This window comes from Somniosus microcephalus, chromosome 21 (genome assembly GCF_052327205.1).
Source record: "Somniosus microcephalus isolate GS21.2 chromosome 21, FLI_Smic_1.0, whole genome shotgun sequence".
NCBI classification, from domain to species: Eukaryota; Metazoa; Chordata; class Chondrichthyes; order Squaliformes; family Somniosidae; genus Somniosus; species Somniosus microcephalus.
In genome coordinates, this window is record NC_141007.1 from 9,594,774 (window position 1) to 9,609,001 (window position 14,228).

The following is a 14,228-nucleotide window of genomic DNA, read 5'->3' on the forward strand; positions in this document are numbered from 1 at the left end:
CCCCGTGTCCTAACTCGCACCCAGTCCCGTTCACCCATCACCCCTGTGCTCACTGCCCCGTGTCCTAACTCACACCCAGTCCCGTTCACCCATCCCCCCCTGTGCTCACTGCCCCGTGTCCTAACTCGCACCAAGTCCCGTTCACCCATCGCCCCCTGTGCTCGCTACCCCGTGTCCTAACTCACACCCAGTCCCGTTCGCCCATCACCCCCTGTGCTCACTGCCCCGTGTCCTAACTCGCACCAAGTCCCGTTCCCCCATCACCCCCTGTGCTCACTGCCCCGTGTCCTTACTCACACCAAGTCCCGTTCACCCATCGCCCCCTGTGCTCACTGCCCCGTGTCCTAACTCACACCCAGTCCCGTTCACCCATCACCCCCTGTGCTCACTGCCCCGTGTCCTAACTCACACCAAGTCCCGTTCACCCATCAGCCCCTGTGCTCACTGCCCCGTGTCCTAACTCACACCCAGTCCCATTCACCCATCACCCCCTGTGCTCACTGCAACGGGTCCTAACTCACACCAAGTCCCGTTCACCCATCACCCCCTGTGCTCACTGCCCCGTGTCCTAACTCACACCAAGTCCCGTTCACCCATCACCCCCTGTGCTCACTGCCCCGTGTCCTAACTCACACCCAGTCCCATTCACCCATCACCCCCTGTGCTCACTGCCCCGTGTCTTAACTCGCACCCAGTCCCGTTCACCCATCACCCCCTGTGCTCACTGCCCCGTGTCGTAACTCGCACCCAGTCCCGTTCACCAATCACCCCCTGTGCTCACTGCCCCGTGTCGTAACTCGCACCCAGTCCCGTTCACCCATCGCCCCCTGTGCTCACTGCCCCGTGTCCTAACTCACACCCAGTCCCGTTCGCCCATCACCCCCTGTGCTCACTGCCCCGTGTCCTAACTCACACCCAGTCCCGTTCGCCCATCACCCCCTGTGCTCACTGCCCCGTGTCCTAACTCACACCCAGTCCCGTTCGCCCATCACCCCCTGTGCTCACTGCCCCGTGTCCTAACTCACACCCAGTCCCGTTCGCCCATCACCCCCTTTGCTCACTGCCCCGTGTCCTAACTCACACCCAGTCCCGTTCGCCCATCACCCCCTGTGCTCACTACCCCGTGTCCTAACTCTCACCCAGTCCCGTTCGCCCATCACCCCCTGTGCTCACTGCCCCGTGTCCTAACTCACACCCAGTCCCGTTCACCCATCTCCCCCTGTGCTCACTGCCCCGTGTCCTAACTCGCACCCAGTCCCGTTCACCCATCACCCCCTGTGCTCACTGCCCCGTGTCCTAACTCACACCTAGTCCCGTTCACCCATCTCCCCCTGTGCTCTCTGCCCCGTGTCCTAACTCGCACCCAGTCCCGTTCACCCATCTCCCCCTGTGCTCACTGCCCCGTGCCCTAACTCGCACCCAGTCCCGTTCACCCATCACCCCCTGTGCTCACTGCCCCGTGTCCTAACTCACACCCAGTCCCGTTCACCCATCTTCCCCTGTGCTCACTGCCCCGTGTCCTAACTCGCATCCAGTCCCGTTCACCCATCACCCCCTGTGCTCACTGCCCCGTGTCCTAACTCACACCCAGTCCCGTTCACCCATCACCCGCCGTGCTCACTGCCCCGTGTCCTAACTCACACCCAGTCCCGTTCACTCATCACCCCGTGCTCACTGCCCCGTGTCCTAACTCAAACCCAGTCCTGTTCGCCCATCACCCCCTGTGCTCACTGCCCCGTGTCCTGACTCGCACCAAGTCCCGTTCGCCCATCACCCCCTGTGCTCACTGCCCCGTGTCCTAACTCACACCCAGTCCCGTTTGCCCATCTCCCCCTGTGCTCACTGCCCCGTGTCCTAACTCACACCCAGTCCCATTCACCCATCACCCCCTGTGCTCACTGCCCCGTGTCCTAACTCGCACCAAGTCCCGTTCACCCATCACCCCCTGTGCTCACTGCCCCGTGTCGTAACTCACACCCAGTCCCGTTCACCCATCACCCCCTGTGCTCACTGCCCCGTGTCCTAACTCACACCCAGTCCCGTTCACCCATCACCCCCTGTGCTCACTGCCCCGTGTCCTAACTCACACCCAGTCCCGTTTGCCCATCTCCCCCTGTGCTCACTGCCCCGTGTCCTAACTCACACCCAGTCCCATTCACCCATCACCCCCTGTGCTCACTGCCCCGTGTTCTAAATCACACCCAGTCCCGTTCGCCCATCACCCCCTGTGCTCACTGCCCCGTATCCTAACTCACACCCAGTCCCGTTCGCCCATCACCCCCTGTGCTCACTGCCCCGTGTCCTAACTCACACCCAGTCCCGTTCACCCATCACCCGCTGTGCTCACTGCCCCGTGTCCTAACTCACACCCAGTCCCGTTCACCCATCACCCGCTGTGCTCACTGCCCCGTGTCCTAACTAGCGCCCAGTCCCGTTCACCCATCACCCCCTGTGCTCACTGCCCCGTGTCCTAACTCACACCCAGTCCCGTTCACCCATCACCCCCTGTGCTCACTGCCCCGTGTCCTAACTCACCCCCAGTCCCGTTCACCTTTCACCCACTGTGCTCACTGCCCCGTGTCCTAACTCTCCCAGTCCCGTTCCCCCATCACCCCCTGTGCTCACTGCCCCGTGTCCTAACTCACACCCAGTCCCGTTCGCCCATTACCCCCTGTGCTCACTGCCCCTTGTCCTAACTCACACCCAGTCCCGTTCACCCATCACCCCCTGTGCTCACTGCCCCGTGTCCTATCTCGCACCAAGCCCCGTTCACCCATCACCTCCTGTGCTCACTGCCCCGTGTCCTAACTCACACACTGTCCCGTTCACCCATCACCCCCTGTGCTCACTGCCCCGTGTCCTAACTCGCACCCAGTCCCGTTCACCCATCACCCCCCGTGCTCACTGCCCCGTGTCCTAACTCACACCCAGTCCTGTTCACCCATCACCCCCTTTGCTCACTGCTCCGTGTCCTAACTCACACCCAGTCCCGTTCGCCCATCACCCCCTGTGCTCACTGCCCCGTGTCCTAACTCACACCCAGTCCCGTTCACCCATCACCACCTGTGCTCACTGCCCCGTGTCCTAACTCGCACCAAGTCCCGTTCACCCATCACCCCCTGTGCTCACTGCCCCGTGTCTTAACTCACACCCAGTCCCGTTCGCCCATCAACCACTGTGCTCACTGCCCCGTGTCCTAACTCACACCCAGTCCCGCTCACCCATCACCCCCTGTGCTCACTGCCCCATGTCCTAACTCACACCCAGTCCCGTTCACCCATCACCACCTGTGCTCACTGCCCCGTGTCCAAACTCACACCCAGTCCCGTTCACCCATCACCCCCCGTGCTCACTGCTCCGTGTCCTAACTGACACCCAGTCCCTTTCACTCATCACCCCGTGCTCACTGCCCCGTGTCCCAACTCACACTCAGCCCCGTTCGCCCATCACCCCCTGTGCTCACTGCCCCGTGTCCTAACTCGCACCAAGTCCCGTTCGCCCATCACCCCCTGTGCTCACTGCCCCGTGTCCTAACTCACACCCAGTCCCTTTCGCCCATCACCCCCTGTGCTCACTGCCCCGTGTCCTAACTCACACCCAGTCCCGTTCGCCCATCACCCCCCGTGCTCACTGCCCCGTGTCCTAACTCACACCCACTCCCTTTCACTCATCACCCCGTGCTCACTGCCCCGTGTCCTAACTCGCACCACGTCCCGTTCGCCCATCACCCCCTGTGCTCACTGCCCCGTGTCCTAACTCACACCCAGTCCCGTTCGCCCATCACCCCCTGTGCTCACTGCCCCGTGTCCTAACTCGCACCCAGTACCGTTCACCCATCACCCCCTGTGCTCACTGCCCCGTGTCCTAACTCACACCCAGTCCCGTTCACCCATCACCCCCTGTGCTCACTGCCCCGTGTCCTTACTCACACCCAATCCTGTTCGCCCATCACCCACTGTGCTCACTGCCCCGTGTCCTAACTCACACCCAGTCCCGTTCACCCATCACCACCTGTGCTCACTGCCCCGTGTCCTAACTCACACCCAGTCCCGTTCGCCCATCACCCCCCGTGCTCACTGCCCCGTGTGCTAACTCACACCCAGTCCCGTTCACTCATCACCCCTTGCTCACTGACCCGTGTCCTAACTCACACCCAGTCCCGTTCGCCCATCACCCCCTGTGCTCACTGCCCCGTGTCCTAACACACACCCAGTCCCGTTCGCCCATCACCCCCTGTGCTCACTGCCCCGTGTCCTAACTCACACCCAGTCCCGTTCACCCATCACCCCCTGTGCTCATTGCCCCGTGTCCTAACTCGCACCCAGTCCCGTTCACCCATCACCCCCTGTGCTCACTGCCCCGTGTCCTAACTCGCACCCAGTCCCGTTCGCCCATCACCCCCTGTGCTCACTGCCCCGTGTCCTATCTCACACCCAGTCCGGTTCACCCATCACCCCCTGTGCTCACTGCCCCGTGTCCTAACTCGCACCCAGTCCCGTTCGCCCATCACCCCCTGTGCTCACTGCCCCGTGTCCAAACTCACACCCAGTCCCGTTCACCCATCTCCCCCTGTGCTCTCTGCCCCGTGTCCTAACTCGCACCCAGTCCCGTTCACCCATCTCCCCCTGTGCTCACTGCCCCGTGTCCTAACTCGCACCCAGTCCCGTTCACCCATCACCCCCTGTGCTCACTGCCCCGTGTCCTAACTCACACCCAGTCCCGTTCACCCATCTCCCCCTGTGCTCACTGCCCCGTGTCCTAACTCGCACCCAGTCCCGTTCACCCATCACCCCCTGTGCTCACTGCCCCGTGTCCTAACTCGCACCAAGTCCCGTTCGCCCATCACCCCCTGTGCTCACTGCCCCGTGTCCTAACTCACACCCAGTCCCGTTTGCCCATCACCCCCTGTGCTCACTGCCCCGTGTCCTAACTCACACCCAGTCCCATTCACCCATCACCCCCTGTGCTCACTGCCCCGTGTCCTAACTCACACCCAGTCCCGTTCACCCATCACCCACTGTGCTCACTGCCCCGTGTCCTAACTCTCCCAGTCCCGTTCCCCCATCACCCCCTGTGCTCACTGCCCCGTGTCCTAACTCACACCCAGTCCCATTCGCCCATTACCCACTGTGCTCACTGCCCCGTGTCCTAACTCACACCCAGTCCCGTTCACCCATCACCCCCTGTGCTCACTGCCCCGTGTCCTATCTCGCACCAAGCCCCGTTCACCCATCACCTCCTGTGCTCACTGCCCCGTGTCCTAACTCACACACTGTCCCGTTCACCCATCACCCCCTGTGCGCACTGCCCCGTGTCCTAACTCGCACCCAGTCCCGTTCACCCATCACCCACCGTGCTCACTGCCCCGTTTCCTAACTCGCACCAAGTCCCGTTCACCCATCACCCCCTGTGCTCACTGCCCCGTGTCCTAACTCACACCCAGTCCCGTTCGCCCATCACCCCCTGTGCTCACTGCCCCGTGTCCTAACTCACACCCAGTCCCGTTCGCCCATCACCCCCTGTGCTCACTGCCCCGTGTCCTAACTCGCACCCAGTCCCGTTCACCCATCACCCCCTGTGCTCACTGCCCCGTGTCCTAACTCTCCCAGTCCCGTTCGCCCATCACCCCCTGTGCTCACTGCCCCGTGTCTTAACTCACACCCAGTCCCGTTCGCCCATCACCCCCGTGCTCATTGCCCCGTGTCCTAACTCACACCCAGTCCCGTTCACCCATCACCCCCTGTGCTCACTGCCCCGTGTCCGAACTCACACCCAGTCCCGTTCGCCCATCACCCCCTGTGCTCACTGCCCCGTGTCCTAACTCGCACCCAGTCCCGTTCACCCATCACCCCCTGTGCTCACTGCCCCGTGTCCGAACTCACACCCAGTCCCGTTCGCCCATCACCCCCTGTGCTCACTGCCCCGTGTCCTAACTCTCACCCAGTCCCGTTCACCCATCACCCCCTGTGCTCACTGCCCCGTGTCCTAACTCACACCCAGTCCCGTTCACCCATCACCCCTGTGCTCACTGCCCCCTGTCCTAACTCGCACCCAGTCCCGTTCGCCCATCACCCCCTGTGCTCACTGCCCCGTGTCCTAACTCACACCCAGTCCTGTTCGCTCATCACCCCCTGTGCTCACTGCCCCGTGTCCTAACTCACACCCAGTCCCGTTCACCCATCACCCCCTGTGCTCACTGCCCCGTGTCCTAACTCGCACCAAGTCCCGTTCGCCCATCACCCCCTGTGCTCACTGCCCCGTGTCCTAACTCACACCCAGTCCCTTTCCCCCATCACCCCCTGTGCTCACTGCCCCGTGTCCTAACTCACACCCAGTCCCGTTCGCCCATCACCCCATGTGCTCACTGCCCCGTGTCCTAACTCACACCCAGTCCCGTTCGCCCATCACCCCCTGTGCTCACTGCTCCGTGTCCTAACTCACACCCAGTCCCGTTCGCCCATCACCCCCCGTGCTCACTGCCCCGTGTCCTAACTCACACCCAGTCCCGTTCGCCCATCACCCCCCGTGCTCACTGCCCCGTGTCCTAACTCACACCCAGTCCCGTTCACTCATCACCCCTTGCTAACTGCCCAGTGTCCTAACTCACACCCAGTCCCGTTCACCCATCACCCCCCGTGCTCACTGCCCCGTGTCCTAACTCACACCCAGTCCCTTTCACTCATCACCCCGTGCTCACTGCCCCGTGTCCTAACTCGCACCAAGTCCCGTTCGCCCATCACCCCCTGTGCTCACTGCCCCGTGTCCTAACTCACACCCAGTCCCGTTCGCCCATCACCCCCTGTGCTCACTGCCCCGTGTCCTAACTCGCACCAAGTCCCGTTCGCCCATCACCCCCTGTGCTCACTGCCCCGTGTCCTAACTCACACCCAGTCCCGTTCGCCCATCACCCCCTGTGCTCACTGCCCCGTGTCCTAACTCGCACCAAGTCCCGTTCGCCCATCACCCCATGTGCTCACTGCGCCGTGTCCTAACTCGCACCCAGTCCCGTTCACCCATCACCCCCTGTGCTCACTGCCCCGTGTCCTAACTCACACCCAGTCCCGTTCACCCATCACCCCCTGTGCTCACTGCCCCGTGTCCTTACTCACACCCAATCCTGTTCGCCCATCACCCACTGTGCTCACTGCCCCGTGTCCTAACTCACACCCAGTCCCGTTCACCCATCACCACCTGTGCTCACTGCCCCGTGTCCTAACTCACACCCAGTCCCGTTCGCCCATCACCCCCCGTGCTCACTGCCCCGTGTCCTAACTCACACCCAGTCCCGTTCACTCATCACCCCTTGCTAACTGCCCAGTGTCCTAACTCACACCCAGTCCCGTTCGCCCATCACCCCCTGTGCTCACTGCCCCGTGTCCTAACTCACACCCAGTCCCGTTCGCCCATCACCCCCTGTGCTCACTGCCCCGTGTCCTAACTCACACCCAGTCCCGTTCCCCCATCACCCCCTGTGCTCACTGCCCCGTGTCCTAACTCGCACCCAGTCCCGTTCACCCATCACCCCCTGTGCTCACTGCCCCGTGTCCTAACTCACACCCAGTCCCGTTCGCCCATCACCCCCTGTGCTCACTGCCCCGTGTCCTAACTCACACCCAGTCCGGTTCACCCATCACCCCCTGTGCTCACTGCCCCGTGTCCTAACTCACACCCAGTCCCGTTCACCCATCACCCCCTGTGCTCACTGCCCCGTGTCCTAACTCGCACCCAGTCCCGTTCGCCCATCACCCCCGTGCTCACTGCCCCGTGTCCTAACTCACACCCAGTCCCGTTCACCCATCACCCCCTGTGCCCACTGCCCCGTGTCCTAACTCACACCCAGTCCCGTTCACCCATCACCCCCTGTGCTCACTGCCCCGTGTCCTAACTCACACCCAGTCCCGTTCGCCCATCACCCCCTGTGCTCACTGCCCCGTGTCCTAACTCACACCCAGTCCCGTTCGCCCATCACCCCCTGTGCTCACTGCCCCGTGTCCTAACTCTCACCCAGTCCCGTTCACCCATCACCCCCTGTGCTCACTGCCCCGTGTCCTAACTCACACCCAGTCCCGTTCACCCATCTCCCCCTGTGCTCACTGCCCCCTGTCCTAACTCACACCCAGTCCCGTTCGCCCATCACCCCCTGTGCTCACTGCCCCGTGTCCTAACTCACACCCAGTCCTGTTCGCTCATCACCCCCTGTGCTCACTGCCCCATGTCCTAACTCACACCCAGTCCCGTTCACCCATCACCCCCTGTGCTCACTGCCCCGTGTCCTAACTCGCACCCAGTCCCGTTCACCCATCACCCCCTGTGCTCACTGCCCCGTGTCCTAACTCACACCCAGTCCCGTTCACCCATCACCCCCTGTGCTCACTGCCCCGTGTCCTAACTCACACCCAGACCCGTTCGCCCATCACCTGGGTCCATGCTGATCTACATTGGCTCAAATGCTTGTGTTCAAATCCCTCCGTGGCCTCACTCCTCCCTATCGCTGTGACCACCTCCATCCCTACAACCCTCTGAGACCTCTGTGTCCCTCCAACTCCGGCCTCTCGTGAATCCCCCACTAGCTCTGCCCCACAATTGGCGACTGTGCTTTCAGGCTCTAAGCTCTGGAATTCCCTCCTTAAACCTCCCACGTCTCTTCACCTCTCTCTCCTCCTTTAACTCACCTTTATGGTCAAGCTATTAGTTATCCCTCCTAATCCCTCCTTCTCTGGCTCGGTGAAGCACCTTGGAACGTATTAGCTGTGTGAGCCGTGGCTCAGTGGGTGGCACTCTCGCCTCGAGAGTTAGAAGCTCGTGGGTTCAAGTCCAACTCCCGAGATTTGAACACAAAAACCCAGGCTGACCCTCCCAGTGCAGTGCTGAGGGAGTGCTGCACTGTGGGAGGTGCCGTCTTTCGGATGAGATGTTAAACCGAAACCTCGTCTTCGCTCTCAGTTGGACGTAGAAGATCTCTTGGCATTACTTCGAAGAGGAGCAGGGGAGTTACCCCCAGTGTCCTGGGACAAATATTGATTCCTCAATCAACATCACTAACAGAGGTTTCCTGGTCCTGATCACATTGATGTTTGTTGGATCTTGCTGTGCGCAATGGGCTGGCGCGCTTCCTACATTACAAAATGTATTTCATTGGCTGTAAAGCGCTTTGGGACGTCCTGAGGACGTGAAAGACGCTATAGAAATGCAAGTTTGTCTTTCTTTTCTATTAAGTTGATGAAAACACAACCTGTCTCAATTACACTCCAGGCCGGCTAGTCTCTGACGGCACTGACATGGCTCCTCTGTGGGTATCGATATCATTGGCTAGAGATCCTCTCCAAACACCAGTATCTCTCAGCCAAGGACTCCACCCCCTCACTGTGCGCCCCACCCCCTCACTCCGCTCCCCACCCCCTCACTGTCCTCCCCACCCCCTCACTGTGCTCCCCACCCCCTCACTCCGCTCCCCACCCCCTCACTGTGCTCCCCACCCCTCACTCCGCTCCCCAACCCCTCACTGTGCTCCCCACCCCCTCACTGTGCTCCCCACCCTCTCACTGTGCTCCCCACCCCCTCACTGTGCGCCCCACCCCCTCACTCCGCTCCCCACCCCCACTGTGCTCCCCACCCCCTCACTGTGCTCCCCACCCCCTCACTGTGCTCCACACCCCCTCACTGTGCTCCACACCCCCTCACTGTGCTCCACACCCCCTCACTGTGCTCCCCACCCCCTCACTCCGCTCCCCACCCCCTCACTGTCCTCCCCACCCCCTCACTGTGCTCCCCAACCCATCACTCCGCTCCCCACCCCCTCACTGTGCTCCCCACCCCTCACTCCGCTCCCCAACCCCTCACTGTGCTCCCCACCCCCTCACTGTGCTCCCCACCCTCTCACTGTGCTCCCCACCCCCTCACTGTGCGCCCCACCCCCTCACTCCGCTCCCCACCCCCTCACTGTGCTCCCCACCCCCTCACTGTGCTCCCCACCCCCTCACTGTGCTCCCCACCCCCTCACTGTGCTCCCCACCCCCTCACTCCGCTCCCCACCCCCTCACTGTGCTCCCCACCCCCTCACTGTGCTCCCCACCCCCTCACTGTGCTCCACACCCCCTCACTGTGCTCCACACACCCTCACTGTGCTCCCCACCCCCTCACTCCGCTCCCCACCCCCCCACTGTGCTCCCCACCCCCTCACTGTGCTCCACACCCCCTTACTGTGCTCCCCACCCCCTCACTCCGCTCCCCACCCCCTCACTGTGCTCCCCACCCCCTCACTGTGCGCCCCACCCCCTCACTCCGCTCCCCATCCCCTCTGTGCTCCCCAACCCCTCACTCCGCTCCCCACCCCCTCACTGTGCTCCACACCCCCTCACTGTGCTCCACACCCCCTCACTGTGCTCCCCACCCCCTCACTGTGCTCCCCACTCCCTCACTGTCCTCCCCACCTCCTCACTGTGCTCCCCACTCCCTCACTGTGCTCCACACCCCCTCACTGTGCTCCACACCCCCTCACTGTGCTCCCCACCCCCTCACTGTGCTCCCCACCCCCTCACTGTGCTCCCCACCCCCTCACTGTGCTCCCCACCCCCTCACTTTGCTCCCCACCCTCTCACTGTGCTCCACACCCCCTCACTGTGCTCCACACCCCCTCACTGTGCTCCCCACCCCCTCACTGTGCTCCCTACCCCCTCACTGTGCTCCCCACCCTCTCACTGTGCTCCCCACCCCCTCACTGTGCTCCCCACCCTCTCACTGTGCTCCCCACCCCCTCACGGTGCTCCCCACCCCCTCACTGTGCTCCCCACCCCCTCACGGTGCTCCCCACCCCCTCACTGTCCTCCCCACCCACCACACTGTGCTCCCCACCCCCTCACTGTGCTCCACACCCTCTCACTGTGCTCCCCACCCCCTCACGGTGCTCCCCACCCCCTCACTGTCCTCCCCACCCACCACACTGTGCTCCCCACCCCCTCACTGTGCTCCACACCATCTCACTGTGCTCCACACTGTGCTCCCCACTCCCTCACTGTGCTCCCCATCCTCTCACTGTGCTCCCACCCTCTCACTTTGCTCCCCACCCCCTCACTGTGCTCCCCACCCCCTCACTGTGCTCCCCACCCCCTCACTGTGCTCCCCACCCCCTCACTGTGCTCCCCACCCCCTCACTGTGCTCCCCACCCCCTCACTCTGCTCCCCACCCCCTCACTCTGCTCCCCACCCCCTCACTCTGCTCCCCACCCCCTCACTGTGCTCCCCGCCCCCTGACTGTCCTCCCCACTCCCTGACTGTGCTCCGCACCCCCTCACTGTGCTCCCCACCGTCTCACTGTGTGCCCCACCACCTCACTGTGCTCTCCACCCCCTCACGGTGCTCCCCACCCCCTCACTGTGCTCCCCACCCCCTCACTTTGCTCCCCACCCTCTCACTGTGCTCCCCACACTGTGCTCTCCACCCCCGCACTGTGCTCTCCACCCCCGCACTGTGCTCCCCACCCCCTCACTGTGCTCCCCACCCCCTCACTGTGCTCCACACACCCTCCCTGTGCTCCCCACCCCCTCACTGTTCTCCCCACCCCCTCACTGTCCTCCCCACCCCCTCACTGTGCTCCCCACCCTCTCACTGTGCTCCCCACCCCCTCACTGTGCTCCCCACCCTCTCACTTTGCTCCCCACCCCGTCACTGTGCTCCCCACTCCCTCACTGTGCTCCCCACCCCCTCACTGTGCTCCCCACCCCCTCACTGTGCTCCCCACCCCCTCACTGTGCTCCCCACCCTCTCACTTTGCTCCCTGCCCTCTCACTGTGCTCCCCACTCCCTCACTGTGCTCCCCACCCTCTCACTGTGCTCCCCACTCCCTCACTGTGCTCCCCACCCTCCCACTGTCCTCCCCACCCCCTCACTGTGCTCCCCACCCCCTCACTGTGCTCCCCACCCTCTCACTTTGCTCCCCACCCTCTCACTGTGCTCCCCACTCCCTCACTGTGCTCCCCACCCTCTCACTGTGCTCCCCACTCCCTCACTGTGCTCCCCACCCTCTCACTGTGCTCCCACCCTCTCACTTTGCTCCCCACCCCCTCACTATGCTCCCCAACCCCTCACTGTGCTCCCCACCCCCTCACTGTGCTCCCCACCCCCTCACTGTGCTCCCCACCCCCTCACTGTGCTCCCCACCCCCTCACTGTGCTCCCCACCCCCTCACTGTGCTCCCCACCCCCTCACTATGCTCACCGACCCTTCACACCCGACCCCTCACACTGCACTCCCTACTCCTCACACCCGACCCCTGACACCCGACCCCTGACACTGCACACCCGACCCCTCACACCCGACCCCTCACACTGCACACCCGACCCCTCACACCCGACTCCTCACACCTGACCCCTCGCACTGCACACCCGACCCCTCACACCCGACCCCTCACACTGCACACCCGACCCCTCACGCCCGACCCCTCACACCCGACCCCTCACACTGCACACCCGACCCCTCACACCCGACTCCTCACACCTGACCCCTCGCACTGCACACCCGACCCCTCACACCCGACCCCTCACACCCGACCCCTCACACTGCACACCCGACCCCTCACGCCCGACCCCTCACACCCGACCCCTCGCACTGCACACCCGACCCCTCACACCCGACCCCTCGCACTGCACACCCGACCCCTCACACCCGACTCCTCAGTGCCTGGATTGTTCAAATGATCAGGAGCTAAAGGAATTGCTTTTGTTATTAAATTAACTAACCGTGGGATTCTCTACAGTCAGTTACTGTTCCTGAGCAAAGTTCCAAATTGTTCTGGAATTTTCTCATTGACCTTCAATCTTGGACTGTCCGTCCTCAATGTTACTGAACTCTCACTTGCAGTAAAGTCCTCCCCTGATCTGATCTTGCAGTGACACGGTCCCTCACTGAAGACTGCGATTTAAGGGTGTGAGACTCCCTCTGATATTCCCCTCAGGGGCCAGTCTTCCTGTGTGACCCCAGGCACTGAGAGTTGGCGGCTATTAAACCATGGGGGCACCGCTGTGGCTACCTCATCCCCACCCAATCTCTGTATGTACACACACACACAGACACACACACACAGACACACACACACACAGACAGATAGACATATACACACAGACACACAGACATATATACACAGAGACACAGAGACACAGAGAGATACACAGACATACAGACATATACACACAAACATATACACACAGAGACACACAGACACACAGAGACACACAGACACAAAGAGACACACAGACACAAAGAGACACACAGAGACACAGACACACAGAGACACACAGACACAGACACAGACACACGCAGACACATAGAAACACAGACACAAACACGTAGCGACACACACAGACATGTAGAGACAGACACAGAGACACACTCACAGACTCAGACACACTCACACAGACATGGAGAGACACACATCCAGACACACTCCCTCCCTCAAACTCAGAGAGACAGACGGAGCCAGCGGCGCTCTGAGGGCTGCAATCACTGACCTGCTGGGGCGAAGCTCAGTGCCAGTATGAGAAGGGCCCAGTCTACCCCGTGCCTCTCCCACCAGCTGCAGCTGCGGGTAGTTTTCTGAACCAGGGCTGCCAGCTCCTGCATCTGGCTGTCCCCCTCTGCTGACGGCTCCTCTCCAGAAATCACCATGCTTACTGTTCCAAATAAGACAAAAACTTTGTAACACAACAGGGCAGGAGGAGGAGGGGCAGGGAAAGGGGGAGGGGAAGGAGACTGGCAGGTTAGACTCAGTTACCCCTCCCCCCGGGGGCAGGTTAGGCTCAGTTACCCCTCCCCCTGGGGGCAGGTTTGGCTCAGTTACCCCTCCCCCTGGGTGCATGTTTGGCTCAGTTTGCCCTCCCCCCGGGTGCAGGTTTGGCTCAGTTACCCCTCCCCCCGGGGGCAGGTTAGGCTCAGTTACCCCTCCCCCCGGGGGCAGGTTTGGCTCAGTTACCCCTCCCCCGGGGGCAGGTTTGGCTCAGTTACCCCTCCCCCCGGGTGCAGGTTTGGCTCAGTTACCCCTCCCCCCGGGGGCAGGTTTGGCTCAGTCTGCCCTCCCCCCGGGGGCAGGTTTGGCTCAGTCTGCCTTCACCCCGATCATATCAAGTGGGCAACTGGAGGAGCAAGCGGCCAATCATGCGACTGCGCTGTATGAGGCCTGGTCTCTGAGGAGGGCAGGGGCCAAGCTGCTGATGAGGTTCTGCTGCGAGGCCCGCCCC

General features: G+C 62.4%; 1 protein-coding gene across 1 annotated transcript in view; it reads right to left on the reverse strand.

The window, feature by feature from the left end:
• fads6 (fatty acid desaturase 6) overlaps nt 1-13,771 on the reverse strand; it is a 61,319-nt gene extending 47,548 nt beyond the window's left edge. Inside the window, exon 1 of the mRNA XM_085963232.1 lies at nt 13,503-13,771. Coding sequence (XP_085819358.1) covers nt 13,503-13,659 — 157 coding nt within the window. The 5' untranslated portion in view covers nt 13,660-13,771. The remainder of the gene's footprint in view (nt 1-13,502) is intronic.
• Between the last annotated feature and the right edge of the window lie 457 nt (nt 13,772-14,228).